The sequence below is a fragment of the Pholis gunnellus genome, assembly GCF_910591455.1.
Source record: "Pholis gunnellus genome assembly, chromosome: 14".
NCBI lineage: Eukaryota > Metazoa > Chordata > Actinopteri > Perciformes > Pholidae > Pholis > Pholis gunnellus.
Window position 1 is genome coordinate 5,114,144 of NC_136541.1, and position 14,774 is coordinate 5,128,917.

General features: G+C 43.1%; 1 protein-coding gene across 1 annotated transcript in view; it reads right to left on the bottom strand.

Annotated features, from left to right (window-relative positions):
- The window catches only part of adgrl2b.1 (adhesion G protein-coupled receptor L2b, tandem duplicate 1), an 81,335-nt gene that overhangs the window by 53,282 nt on the left and 13,279 nt on the right, over positions 1 to 14,774 (bottom strand). Inside the window, exon 2 of the mRNA XM_079173369.1 lies at positions 8,381 to 8,596. Coding sequence (XP_079029495.1) covers positions 8,381 to 8,456 — 76 coding nt within the window. The 5' untranslated portion in view covers positions 8,457 to 8,596. The remainder of the gene's footprint in view (positions 1 to 8,380; positions 8,597 to 14,774) is intronic.

Below are 14,774 nucleotides of genomic sequence, written 5' to 3' on the forward strand. Positions count from 1 at the left end.
CCTCCTGCCTGTGCAGAGCCGAGCCCAGGAGGCTTACTCAGGACGTCACATGGACGGGGTGTCAGGAGAAGCTGCAGCTGGAACACGGATTACATGAATAATGAAGCGCGGAGTACAAGGATGACTAGAAACAGAGATCAGGGCCTCGACACGAGACGGTTCTGATGAGGGACGCGGTCATTATCTTCACGCAGAGCCTGAAGTGGCCGTTAACGCAGTGGTGCTATAGCTTCCACTGGGCGGGAGTCCATTTTGGTGCTTTCGCGTCTCCAAATGAACACACAAAGTGGGTTGGAGTGGCTTAGTTGAGGTTGTGTTTATGCAGATAAAGTGGGGCAGTGCAATTTTGGTATTCATTTTGTCCGCGTTTCATTCCGACACAAGAATCTTCGGTGGCTTTAGTTGGTGCACTCAAAAAGTAAAAACAAATAATAACATGTGTTTTGCCTCTTTTATCTTGACATACGTTTTAACGCTAAAATTAAACTTTTTCATGAAATTAAGGCAGAGTCTGTGCTGGCTTTGATAAATGGATGCTTCTTCTCAGGCATGACTACAGGACACATCCTGAGCACCTGCTAACAATGTCTATCTTGCTTTGGAGACTTTTCCAGACTGCGTACGCTGCACCAGGACTGAACTACTGGTCAACTACATTTTTTAAAACTTTGTCTCAAGTTTCGGGAAAATAAAGTAGATATATGCGTAGAGGAGAGAGTCTCACAGAACCGGACAGCTACAATCTGCAGAGCAAGGGTCACGCGAGAAAGAATGGTAGCAGAGTTGCATTACCGCTAGCAGGCTGTGGGTTTGTTGATTTAGATTTATGGATTATATAGATTTTATGAATAGAGGTTAAAGTAAACTTCTTCCAGCAGTGCTCATGTAAATAATACTAATTTGAATCTAAGACGTAAGGACATAATGTTTTTATGACTGATTTTGGAGGAGGTTGCCTTGCTAAAAAGAAAACTATTTGTTTCTATTGTAATCATCATGTATCTGAATTTATCGTAATTTGTCAAAACTAAACGGAGGTGAAAGAATTAAGAAATGCTAAATGTTGCTTAACAAACTTTGCTACATTTGTTCCTTTGCTGTACAGATTTTTTACAAGCACGCTTAGAATGCACTTCCTCACCGTTCCTCTCCTTATACAGAGAAACAAGAGACACAGGGACGTAGTAGCTTGCCATTAGCCAAGCTTGCAAGGCTCCTAAATATTTGCCTATGGACACTTTTGGTTGTCTCAATCCATCATGTGACTCTTGCTTTGCCGGACGTAGCGGTAATTCGAGAGTCTCCCGTGCATACAAAGGCATTGCTAGCACACTGTGTGTATGCAGAGACCCACTACCCATGTGACTGTATGTACGGTGCAACAGGGGAAGTCTTTGTGGGCTTTTACACAGCTCTGTTTGGAGTCTCTCGCAGATTTACCAGGAGGAAAAACCCCCCAAAAAAACATCCAGGCACATTCCTTGGCAATAACCCGCTGCTATCTCTGGAACACTGACCACTTTGATTGGCTTGAGCGTGATGACCTTGCCCCATTCCCTTCCACCAGCATTCCGGTCGATGCCAGCAGAAAACAGGGGAGCTGATAAGAGACGCACAGATGGGGAGATCTTGATGACGGACAGCTTCCTGCCCCTCATCTTCTGCGAGGCCATTGTGCCCCGCGCACTCAACGGGGCTCTGCGCTACAAGAGGGGGTCAATACCGATAGCGCAAGGCAAACAAAAACGTTCTTTGTGCTTCGCTGTTGCTCTGACTTTTTTTTTTTTTTCTTGCCGCGTACTTATTCAATTTCCTGCACGGCAGGAGAGGGCTTCCTTATCTTTGACTGTTTATACCTGCAAATCGGCTGGTGGCCTTTTGTTTGCAGGTGACCCACCTTTAGGTGACATTTAATTCCTGGACAAAAACGATGTGGTCATGCTCTATGGCAGCGCCTCTCAGCCTGAGGAGATTACTAATACAGTGAAGGCAACAGAGCTGCATTCATGGCCTGTAGTGAGAGCTAGCCGGCAGACACAGAGAGAGAGAGAGAGAGTAAGAGAGAGAGAGAGAGAGAGAGAGAGAGAGAGAGAGAGAGAGAGAGAGAGAGAGAGAGAGAGAGAGAGAGAGGCCCAACACACATTATTACACCGGTTTGAATCATACACGACCATGAGCCATGCAAAAGTGAAATGAAAGAGAAACCAAGTGGAAACAGTTTCATCTTATATTTACACACCAGTCCCTCTCTGCGAGTTTGTCCTCCTTCTCGGTTTCAAGAGCGGACATGTAAGAAAATATTAGCGTGCACTAAACCACACACTTGTGTCACAAAAAGCACACAAAAGCACAATTACTGAATCCGTCATTTATTTTATTGATCGCCATCCTTTCCCCGCTGTCGACATTAGTTTTACCACAAGCCGTTGCTGTGTAAATCACAACCAGCAAAAACTCAAATGTGGGACCTGAGCTGTTATGACATTTCTGATATGGAACGAGGAGGACAGGTAGAGACAAATGCATCGTTTTTGAACCATTTTCACACAAAGTAAATATAATGGAGGCGCCGCTCTCTTTTCCTTTTTGTAACAACGAGAGGGGCTTTTTGTTCAAATGGCCATCGTGTTCTTTTGCACACGATCCGTCTCCAAAATCAAGCTCTCTCTAACAACTGAACGCTTAAAATGTATGTCACGATTAAGAGCAAAAAAAAAACAAAAACAGCTGGAGTGTTTGTGCTGAAAAAGAGAATTCGCTGCCGCAGGTATTTAGCGAGAGCAACAATCTGCTTTGATTGCCTTAGCACAACGTCCCTTTGGTGTTAAATGTTATACGCTTCCTTTTGTTTTTGAATGTTTGTTTAGCTCTTGTGCTTTTTGTTCAAATGAAATTAGTTCTGACATGCCTCCAAGCTATTCACAAGTATTGGGTGAATGTTGAACCGCACTGAAATCCGACAGGTTCTTGTTGCCGCCGTAAATACTTTTGTCTCTGTTCCAACCCTGATTTATATTGTTGGCAAACACCTCCCCAAACAAAGAAAGGGAGAAAAAAAATACCTACAGCTTTCTATAGTGTAGACTTGACTTTATTTGAAATCCTTCTGCTTCCACTCAAGATTAAATGCATTACGTTGTTATGACAGCTGAAGCCTCCTGTGAAGCAGACTTACACCGAGCAAATCCAAAAGTTTAGATTCTGAGGCAAACTACTTTGTGGTTGTAAGCGGGACTCGTCTATTATTTGAATTAGGCTGCCTGGAGAAAAAAAAAAAAAAAAAAAAACAAGTGCGGACAGCGTTTAAGAAAGGAAAGAGCGAGGTAGGCATCTGCTCCAATGTTTATACAACGTGTTACCATAAGGGGTGTGAATTGAGCGGCTCTGAGGCGCTGCGAGCGGGAGAGATTTAAGACATGCTTAACAAACGAAATCAAACTGTCAGAAGACTGTTGCCCCTAGCCCATTTAATTAAGTGTTTGTTCATCAGCTGGCTGTACAACAACTTTTACAAGCCATCTAAAACACACAATAAAGCACAAGCTTCTCTCCTAAAGGGAAAAGGGAGCTTTGCTCTCACATTCGCATATTGGATGGGAATATTTCTTTGCTCCCTTTGCTTTACCAAAAAAAAAAAGAAAAAAAAACGCACTCAGGAAATCGCTGTTCCAATAAATCCAGGATGACCCTGTCGAGGGTGATATTGTATTTCATTTCCTCTGACTGAAATACTGATCCTGGAGATTCATGTGACTCTGGCTCATTTCAATTTCATGTTCTCGCATGATCCAAAACTTTCCAGGTCCACCATTGTATTAAAGCGGCATCTTGTTGCGCAATGCTACACGGAAATATGTCTGGTGCAGAAACCGAAGAGCTGCATATTGCGGGGATTGAGGCAAACGCTGACCAAACTGTATTAGAAATAATGAAAAACAAAGAAATGTGATGCTTTATCTGTCTCCATGTGGTAGGAAAATCCATTCAATCCATATTATGAACCCCGGCCTTATTTCTTGAAACACTTCCAGTTGGGCAGAATTTCCATGCAAGACTGATATATCCCTTTTTTTTCTTTCTCCTGCTTGTTCTCACCACACAGATTGACCAGTCATCTGTGAATCTCCCATGGTTTAGCTGATAATTCATGATCGCCCTGCCACGGACCCACAGCATTCAATATGAATTATAAAATGGCAAGCCAAGCATATCAATGGATGACAGACTGGATGTGTATGGCCCGGGGCCAGAGAGGAGTTAGAGCACAATGGCTTCCCCATTCAGTCACTGCTTCTGGAAATGCCAGTGTGGCACGAGGGAGGGTCCTCCATCAGCACAATGTATGGCAACGCTTGAGACAAACGTTGTGCTGAGACGTATTGGTAACCTTTACAACCTTTTGGGGAGAAACACAAACATGCTGGTATGTTTAACCAAGGAATATTTCACAGTCCTCCTTAGAGAGAAATGTGCCGTGTGTTTCTCCAGAGCAGCGGGGGCTCAAACTAACAAACAAGTCTTTGTCTGGAATCTTTTGCTCCTTTTTTGCATTTTTATTACACATTATTCTTGCTTCTATTGCCTTGATAATTCCAAAAAACTGCATATAAAGTCTGTCACTGGCTCACTGTGCCCATGCTGGAACACTTGCTAGGACCTGAACAAACACTGCCTCTTCACTCTGATCCCCGTCTCTGCAGATATGACACAAACCACTTTAATCTTTTTACATTTCTCTTTTTGTGCAATATTTAGCTATGAAGGCCTGCTCTCCTTTTGGCATTTAAACACAACAGCTAACTAAAAGCGTTGACACTAGACTTTACGACATAATCCCCCCCCCACCCCTCTACATCTGTCTTTCTTTACTTTGAAGACTCGGATAACAGCTCTCATTCAGTCACGGCAGATATGTGGCTGTGCACTCGCCACACCTTTGTGGCTGTTCCCTTTGAAACCGGTCGTCTTCCTTCATATCTGCAGACTGGGCGGTCTGAAACATCTCAGACGAATCCGATACCTGCATGACCTAGTTTGCTCTAGCAGCCGCGTCATTTCACAGATCTGTTATATAAAGTAGATGTGGAAGAACATAGAAATGGAGTACAAACATTGAGAAGAAGAAATGGTATATATGGAGAATTTAAGTGTCCGTATATTCGATTCAAAATATTAAAAAGACAAAGATTTGTGTTGAATTTAAAGATTTTTTGCAATAGTAGTAATAAAGTAGTAATAAAGCATCTAACTGGCGAAACACAGGCCGGCTTTTACGACAACAGTGTCATCACCTTTTAAGCTGAAATGACGACCGTGTTAGCAAACACTCATTTAGACTTCCAGCAGTTACAGAGCAACATTAGCATTTGTTTGGAGTCGTATTTCTGGCAGCCAGGTGTATGTTAGTCCAATAATCACTCTTTTTTTTTTTTGCTCTCTTTTTGGCCTGAGGGACATACCTGTCTCTGTGCTGCTAAATGCTCCACTCTGTTCACCAGCTAGTCGCTTTACTGCGTCTGTCTGCTGAGCAGGTAGTCTAGAGTCGGTTCTAACGCAACACTGTGAGACCAGTAAGAGTGAACCAAAACAATGAAGTTGCAACAGCTAAACAATGAGCTGAAACTTGCTATAAAGCTCCATAAAACCGAGGGAGATTCAGATAATTCATCATCTGTAGGTTCATCACAATGACTCTTTCACATTGTTATTTGATACATTATTCAAGTTACTACAAGGAACTTTGAACTGTTTGTAAAACACTCTCAGTTTAATACCAATGCCTCTACATGACCTTCATAAGTACACCACACCATCAGGGAGAAGACTGGCTCTTTCTATTTAGTTATTCTTAATGCTCGTCATCGGTACCACCATGTTGGATTCCGGTGAAATCAGATTAAATTATGCAGGTTCACCAGAAACTCCTTCGGCTCAGACTCCAGGGCCTCCTGCAGTGACCCGCCCACCGTGGACGGACCGAGATCCGGCTTCGCTGCCACCTCCGACCTGCTGTCGGAGTTGGAGAGCTCTGAGCCCTGCAGGAGCTGCTGCTCCTCCTCCGGTCAGGAGCAGAGCAGAGACTGTATACACAAGAAGTGGACGTAGTGACCGTGTCGTTGCCCAATGGTTTGAGGATTACGGTTTTGAAGCCTCGAGTTTGGCAACTAGTTTGGTTGCAAGTACAACCAAAATCTGAATAAGACATTTTCAGGCAAACAAAAATGTTACAATTATCTTTCATGAAGTAAAAAAACACACTGTGAAAGTGTTCAGACTTAACAACACAGTGGTAGCAACCTGTCAATCACAAGGTAGCCCCGCCCTAAAGCATACCCTGCTTTATGGTCTGTTTGACTCTAAATGGACCATCATTTACTGAATGAACACCATGCTGTATTGAAGAAGACTTGAAACTAGAGATTGAGACCATAAACTTTACAAAGTTTACTGAGGTAATAAATCAAGAGAGAAGTAGAGTCATTTTTTCATAGACTTCTAATACAATCTGACTTCTTTTTGCAACCAGAGCCCCTTGATGGCCCTTAGAAAGAATGCCAATTTAAGACATTTTCTCGCTGGTTCCACTTTTCAGACCCGGAGGTAGCCGCCTAGAGCCCACTGGAGGGAGGGGAAGAAAAGGAGAACCAGAACCAAGACTGCACATGGCAGACTGCTGTAGAGGTTCTCTAAAGGGATTCTGGTGCTGGGAAACACTACCTGCTGGTCTGTGGACAAGCTCCACGCTCAACGTAGTAACTGGAATATAAAACTATTGAATACAGCCACTTCAAGGATTATAACATTAACTGAAAGCCTGATAGCCGTTCATTTCATCTGATCTTGCACAAATTGGTAAAGTTTGTCCAAACAGAGGCCCGACTGGTCTTCATTCAGTCCGGCTGGGGAAGTCAATACCAGGAGGGAGAAAAACACGTCTTTCTATTCAGCTATGTCAATGAGCATTTCAAAGCGCGAGGAATGTTTTGGGTGAAAGCGATAACCTGATTATACTCTCTCTCCTGGTGAGGGACAGGAGGTAATTATCAAGTGGAGTTTTTGTTGCTGGCACTATGATGGAAGCGTAGATCATAAGCGGCGGGATGCAGGCCCTCGGGGCTGGACAGGCTGAAGGTGAGTTGCATGTGGATAGAATCAGATATTGTTTTCAGAAGGGACCCACACACACACACACACACACACACACATTCCTTTATTGATGGATGGGCAAATATGCATTCTAAGGCCTGAGAGCCCTCACATCAACTGAAACCCAAAACCTGGGCTTTCTGCATACCAAAGCAGTATTCCTCCCTAAGAAATCCAACAGGACTATTCAACTCAGTTTCTAAGTCAGGCTAAATCAGAGGGCAATTCTTCAAATGCCTGAGTAAGACTGTTTTATATTATCTAAAATTGCTAATACACAAAAAAAAAAAAAATTGCATCTCTGCTTGAAGGGCTGCTGGGATATCCTGCTCCAAAGCAATATGTCTTTGTTAACAAATTGTAAACCACAGCCATCCTAAAATAAAACTGGAAGAGAAATCTATCACAGAACAAAACAGCAAGAGGGAGAAAAAACAAAGAGGCAAAATCCAAATTGAAAAGGAAGCCCCGAAAATAATGGGCTTCAACTATCTATCTGTAATCAATGCTTGGCAGACAAGCATGTGATTTTGGGTTACTTTGTTTCCCGGTACAATGGGAATGAAAGGGGGGAAAAAATGTAATGATCATCATTAAGCCGACATACCAACATCAGTGGTTTTGATGAGCATGTACCAGACGGGAGTGTTATGTGACAATACTTGTAATTACAGCCAAATGTACTAATCAAAAAAGTGAGGGAAGGAACCCAAAAAGAGCCTGGGGGACGTCATTGCAGACAATTAAAAACATTGACACATACTTTCCCGGTTCCCGAGTCTGGCGCTAAATCACGCTTTTGATGCTTTCAGGTACACTGGCTGCTCAGAATGATCTGGTTTCGGCAGAAATAAAAACGGAAAATGCATCTATTCTCTGCGGCTCCAGTACCTTGAGCACACGCAGACAATCTGTTATGAAGCTCGCTGCGCAGTTATGAACCTTTAAAGGGAAGGTCTCCGACACACTGCTCGAGTGTTTGCTCTAAACGTGAATGAAACATGTCAGCGTAAGTGTCCGTGGATTGGCAGGAATATTCAATAAGTTCAGTACAATGTGGGGTTTTTTTTACAGTCCAAGGGTAAAACCACTGAAGAAGAACTATTATCACACACCGAAGAATGTGTGCTAATAAATTCCACACATTCATAAAGCTGAATAATAAGTGGCTTCCTGAAAGGTTGACCAGAATCCCATTAACACCTTCTGCCACCCCAACTCCACGGTAACTCACCTTGTGAACAGTGGAAGCAGAGGAGAAGGAGCGAGAGGCAGCGAAACATCGGACACCTCCACAGTGCAGAGGCCATGTTGTGAGCCGTGTGCAGGCAATCCAGGGAGCCTTTCGGATAATAACAGTGGTTCAGTGTGCTGCAGTGGCAGAGCTGAGAGCTGGAGCGATGTCAACGATCAGTAGTACTCGGAGAAGCATCACCAGTCATCATCTCATCTGGAAGAAAAAATGAGAAGAAAGAGCATAAAAATGGAGGAAATGGAGGAAATGGACGGTTATCTTTAGTGTCACCACAGCCTTTGGGTTTTATCTGCATGTGTGCTTAAATGAAATGTAGTCACAAAGCAAGAACTCCTGCGGTTCGACTGACTAAACAAAAGCATTTTTTTGGTCTGAACCTTCACAGAAATATTAAAACTTTATTCTCAAATGTTTATGACGGCACCGACATCAAAACAAAGCAGACGGGGCGCCTGGTTCTCGGCACTAATTCAGCTCTCTGCGGCGTGTCACAACCCAATGTTTACACGGCCTCAGTCTCCCACTCTTCCCTGTTCCACCTTCCCCATTTACTCCCGGATCCCCGCGGGTGAAGAGCTCGTCGCTCCGGCAACACGTTCACACAGGGGACGCCATTAGAGACACGGCCGCTTTGAGGACTACTTTTGTCTCCGTCCTTATCAAGGGGTGGCAAAAACAGCCCTTTGTCTGCAAAAGCAGCAAAAGGTTAGAGCCAGAGACGGACTAACACACCAGAAAGATAAGCTGCTTACCAAAGTCAAACACCAAGGAGGGATGTGTTGTGTCATTCGTGAAATGCCACACACACACACACACACACACACACGGACTGACAAACGCATGCCTGCACAAACATATAGCCGATGACATTGCTGACACACATGCAGAGACAGGATCCACACATCCACGCACGCCAATATATTGTATCTTGTTTATTCCCATGTGGTTGCCATCCAGCGTCTTTCCAATGCACGCACACACACACACACACACACACACACACACACACACACACACACACACACACACACACACACACACACGGCGGTATCCACACTGTAAACAGGACCGGCCACTTGGTAGCCGTCGCTATGCAGACTTGCAGAATGTTTCCCCGTCTCTGAATGCTGCCGCCGCTGCCGAGCCGCTCGTCATCTCGCCTGATTATTTTATAATGAACCTAAATTTGAGCAGCCCAGCAGTCGGCTCTGATCGCTCCCCGGGTCTCACTAATGCGCTTGGATATTTTTGGCAACACGAGAACCCACAAAACATGGGAAGCTTTCACATTAGCCTAGCGAGTAATAATTCAAGACACTATGAGATTGGTGCTATACAGGACCCCGACACCTGGTTCTGAAGGATAATAGCTGAAGAAAAAGAAAAAAGAAAAGGCCCACTGGATCTATACCTAGCAGCCTGAGAGTGTTTATTTTCATTTGAGGTCAGCCTGGCCGAGCAGTTGTGCAGCACACTGTGTGCCAAGAAAACACACATACAGCTAACCTATGATTTATCAGTTAAACCTGGGTGGTTTTTTATAGGGATTGTTTGTTTTATTTGTCTTCCAGTTGTTTATCTGCCAGTGGCGCCGGACCAGATCAGATAAGACCAAAATTGGTAGATACGAGCTCCCCTATGCGGTAAAAGTCTCGCTCCACATCTGCTGAGGCTGCTCGCACTCTCCAGCCTCTTCTGACAACACCGCCACCAGTTCAATATTGGGCTGAAAACCAAATCTCCAGAGACACACGTGACTTCTTCCTCGGTCATTTATCTTCTGCAAATATGAGGCTATGGGGCTACGGGGCTAACCATAATGGTGGTTGACAGGAGGAGATTGGAAACCGTTGGGGGGACATACACTTGCCCTTCTGGCCTGCTGGGCCCGCTGAGCCACTCAGCCCCTCCAGACACCAGGGGGCGAGAGCCCGCCAGGCCGCGCGGATGCAGACTTACCCCCATCGCCCCGGGGTTCTTTCTCCTGATCAGGCGTCACCCTGCTGGGTAACACGTCTTCTTTCTCCCTTAAGCTGCTGGAGGACACAGCCTTGCTCATCTTCCGGGAAAAAAAAAAAACAACCACTGTTTTGTTTGGTGGGATTGCTGCTCTGAATCGGTCCGGACTTGAGATAAAAGGATTAGGCGATTAACATTAAGATGCTTTACACAAGCGCTGACAGACTTATCGTAATTTCACATCAGGGGACAGGGAGATGATGATTGTGGGGGGCTAAGATGTTCTCAAGCAGAAAACGATTTTAAGAGGTAAGTGAGGCATCGTTAACCCCTCAGAGACGCTGCTGAGGAATTATCTACACCAACCACCCATAAACCCCCCCCCCCCCCCCCTTCCCTGAAAATCTGGAAATTGAGGCCAACTTTTTATTTTCGCCTAATGATCCTCATGTTCCACTGAGGCAAAAAAAAAAAGGGTACACAGTTATGACTAACTGTCGCCACCTACACTAAATCTAACAAACACAAACAGTTGATATAAACCACAAGATGTCTCTACTGCGACGTCTCCAACGTGAGCCTGTCTGGATTGATGAATGGCTCCTCAGGTAGGAGGGAAAATATGTACTCTTGATTTTAGGGTGAACTGTCCCTTTAAGTACTTGTAATGCCAAATTCACAAGAAGCCACGAAAAATCACATTTACAGTTGATCGTTTCTGAGACCATATCATCATGAGCCTCGTATGTTTATTCTTATCTGATCTAAAATAAAGTAGAGTGGGAAAAGAAATAGAAATAAAGATATATATGCACCAGAAGACCACTGGCTAAATAGAAGTTATTCATTTTCATCTGGACCTTCAGCTCCTCGCCCTAAAAAAATACAAGCACACATATTCCCTCAGGTTTTCGCTCTATTAACAGTATGTCTTCCTGGAAACGGGGCCCAAAAAAAAAAAAAAAAAGAATACCAATGAAATGAAAAATGATACGCAAACATTCACGACATCTGTTTTTCTTTTGTCTGCCATACATACACGATGGAAACCCAAGGAGAGAAATCTATCATCAGTTAAGATAATGGAGGGAATCACAGTCCACAGCCAATTTTTCACATCAGCCCCGATAGAAATAATAAGCAAGCATTTAAAAGAGGACGGCGGGCAATTAAAAGATAATTAAAATAAATGGATAGAAGGAGACAGCACACATGTCTTCACATGAAATACACGGCCGTGTGCAACAGCCGGCCGAATGAATGCGAGTCTCTCTTTGACAAAGCTTGTGTCTGCCTCACTCAAGCTGGAGAGGCGTCCAGTGAAAGAGCGAGTGGGAGACGGGGGGAGTTTGGGACTTTCTAAGCCGAGAGGGACTAAATGGATGGGAGAGGGAGAGCGGAGGAGGAGAAGAATGGAAGGGGGAGAAAGAAAGGGGCGGCAGGGTCACCGCGGAGGATTGACAGCCTGTGAGTTTGGCCTGACCTCCCGGGTTCGCCTCAAAGTTTTCTCCACCGGCTTAGAGAAGACAAAAATAAAGCCCAGGAATGTTAATTTATTTTCAATTGTCTACGCCGAGAAGAGAGATAAAGAGCGCATACATACATACATATCAAGTAAGACGGGAACAAAATGAATGCGCAAGTCCAAGTGTAAGCCTGAAAACCTACAAGGGAAATAGAGATGTTGAGCTGGATCTCGCCAACACAATGATTCCTCTTCCACTCTTTGAATAAACTGCTAATTTGGAGAACTTTTTGCCCCGCCCCCCTGGCCTACATTCAGGGCGGAGAAAAAAAAAAGACACACATGTGAGAGGGGAATTTCAAAACACCAGAAAATGGTTGATGGGCGAGAAGTGGGAGACGGGAGCTACAGGAACTAAGAAAACACAGCCTCCAGACACGTTTCTCTTCCTGTCCTCGGTGCACCGTGATGTTCCCAAGGAACTCTTTTGTCACGACAGTCCTGTCAGGGCTGCGCTTTCAACCCCTACAGGGACATGATGTCATTTCCTTGGCTCCAACGGAGACGTGGAGAACTTGCCATCAACTGGCAGGAACAGCGATGGGCTGACTCCGAGCTCAGTCTGCAGAGGGTGTTTTCTCTGCGAGGATAAACAGCTTGTAAACTTTGCTTTACAGCTGCACGCGCTCAAACAATTAGGATTTCTCAATTGACGATCCACAGAAAATTAAGTCATTTTGTGAAGCAAAATTACATTTTATAGACCGGGTCTTCCCTCAGTTTTAACTTTTACAACATTATATCCTCAACAAACCGTTTTATGTTTGTTTTTTATTAAGCAATGATTTAGCATTTTGAGTCATTTTTCAAGAAGAAATTCACTGGATTGAATGTACAAAATGTACAAAACAGGCACGTTGAACATATTGTATTTGGACTAATTGATTAAATGAGGAAAGTCTCTTTATGAGCAGTTTAACTTGAGATCAATAGAACATCCTAAACAAACTTTCTATGCTTTTGTATTTTCTTGATGAATTTATTTTGTTATTGCAACATTCACAACATTATGTCTTAGATTTCATAAGAAATAATGTTGCTTTGTTACATGTTTGTAGCATGGTTTGCTTTGGGGATGCAACAACAAAAATGGTTGTCATTATTGGCCAATTATTTTCTCAATTAATTGTTTGGACTATAAAATGTACAAAAAAACTGAAAAATGTACAAAGGACATCTTCAAGTGTATTGTTTTATCTAACAAACAGTCCAAAACCCAAATGTATTCAGTGTATTATTATCAAGGCTTTAGCATTAGTCACTGAATGTTTGGCACTTTTGCTTAAAGACATGGCAGTGAGAATGGTTTGTTAAAATATTTGCTGTAGCGCTGGGACATATATTTATATTATATCGATATCCTGATACAAGACTAGATATTGTAATATGTGTGTTTAAAAGCTGCTTAACAGTGAAGTGATGTCATTTTCTAAACTTAACGGATTGTTCCGTTTTTACCCACTTTGTCATTATGTCCACATTATTAATGATTAATATCCAAAATCTCATTGTGTAAACATTTTGTGAAAGTCATCCCTCCAACATCATTATGATGTTGAGGTATTTGGTGAAAAACTCTGATATTTGATGTTCTCCATATACCACGCAGCCCTGAGCTGTAAATTAATCTGCTTATGGGTTCAGCTCTAGTTTTGCTTCCATTCATTTATAGGAACATTTATTTTTGGATTACTTCTTATGAGCCAGTGTTTGCTATTTCTTCCATCATAATTACAGCCATATAAATAATTGATGTGTCAACAGATGTTTCTAAGGCGGTTAATGGATCACGGATTTCGTCTTCTGTCGAGGTGAGGGTCACAAAGATTTCACTGTAACAAAACTCTAACTTCAAGGCATTTTCAGCTTTACAATTTCATTGAGAGAGAGCGAGAGAGAGAGAGAGAGAGAGAGAGAGAGAGAGAGAGAGAGAGAGAGAGAGAGAGAGAGAGAGAGAGAGAGCACAACAGTTGGTGCGTTCAGCAGCTCTCGGCCAAATGATTGAGGCAGTAGATAAGACAGAGTGCCAGCGGGCAGATGGACGTAGTGAAACCGAGACGGGCGAGCAGAGAAGCTTGGTAAAGTGAAGAGAACAAAGAAGACCCAGACTGAACAACCAGGTTAGTGTCGGGCTAAATGAAGAGAGGGAGGTGGTTGGTCTTCAAAAAGGAGCCGTGCGGAGGAGCAAGAAACGGTGAAAGTGGACGTTTCTGTCAAGGTTTGTAGTTGGAATCCCCCTGCCGACGAAATTAAGCAACTCGGTTTACTTCATCCATCAATAAAAAAAAACCCACATCGTTGAGCTGGGCGATGACTCAATAAGATCATGGAATCACATCGTGATGACATCATGAAGCGTGATTCACATTTTAAATACTAAATTGATAATAAGAAGCACATACCAACTCAGATTTCTCAGAACACCTGAGTATTTTGCATTCTTAATGAAATGAGAAAAAATATTCTGCATTTTATATGTCTGGTATTTAATTCACACAAAATACAAAACCATGTGGTTATTTCACATCAGAAAACATGCTGTGTCGTCATATAGATATGAAATTATCCTTATCGTGACAAAATATTTAGGCCACATCGCCCAGCCACAATTCATAAAGTAATTGCTTTGTCTATCAAATGTCAGAAATTGAGTCAAATGCAAATTTTCAGAGACCAACAGGATGTCTTCAAATCACCCAACACACTAAAATATTGATTTTAGTTATATTCAAGCTGATTTTTTGATATTTTCACAGATTTTCTTTTTTTCTTTTCCGTTTGATAAATCGACTTGTTTCAGCTCTGACTGACGTGTAGAACTACAACATTGTTTCTGGTATTCTTAACATACTTTAACCACCTGCTCGCTCGAGAACTGTTTTATGGTAA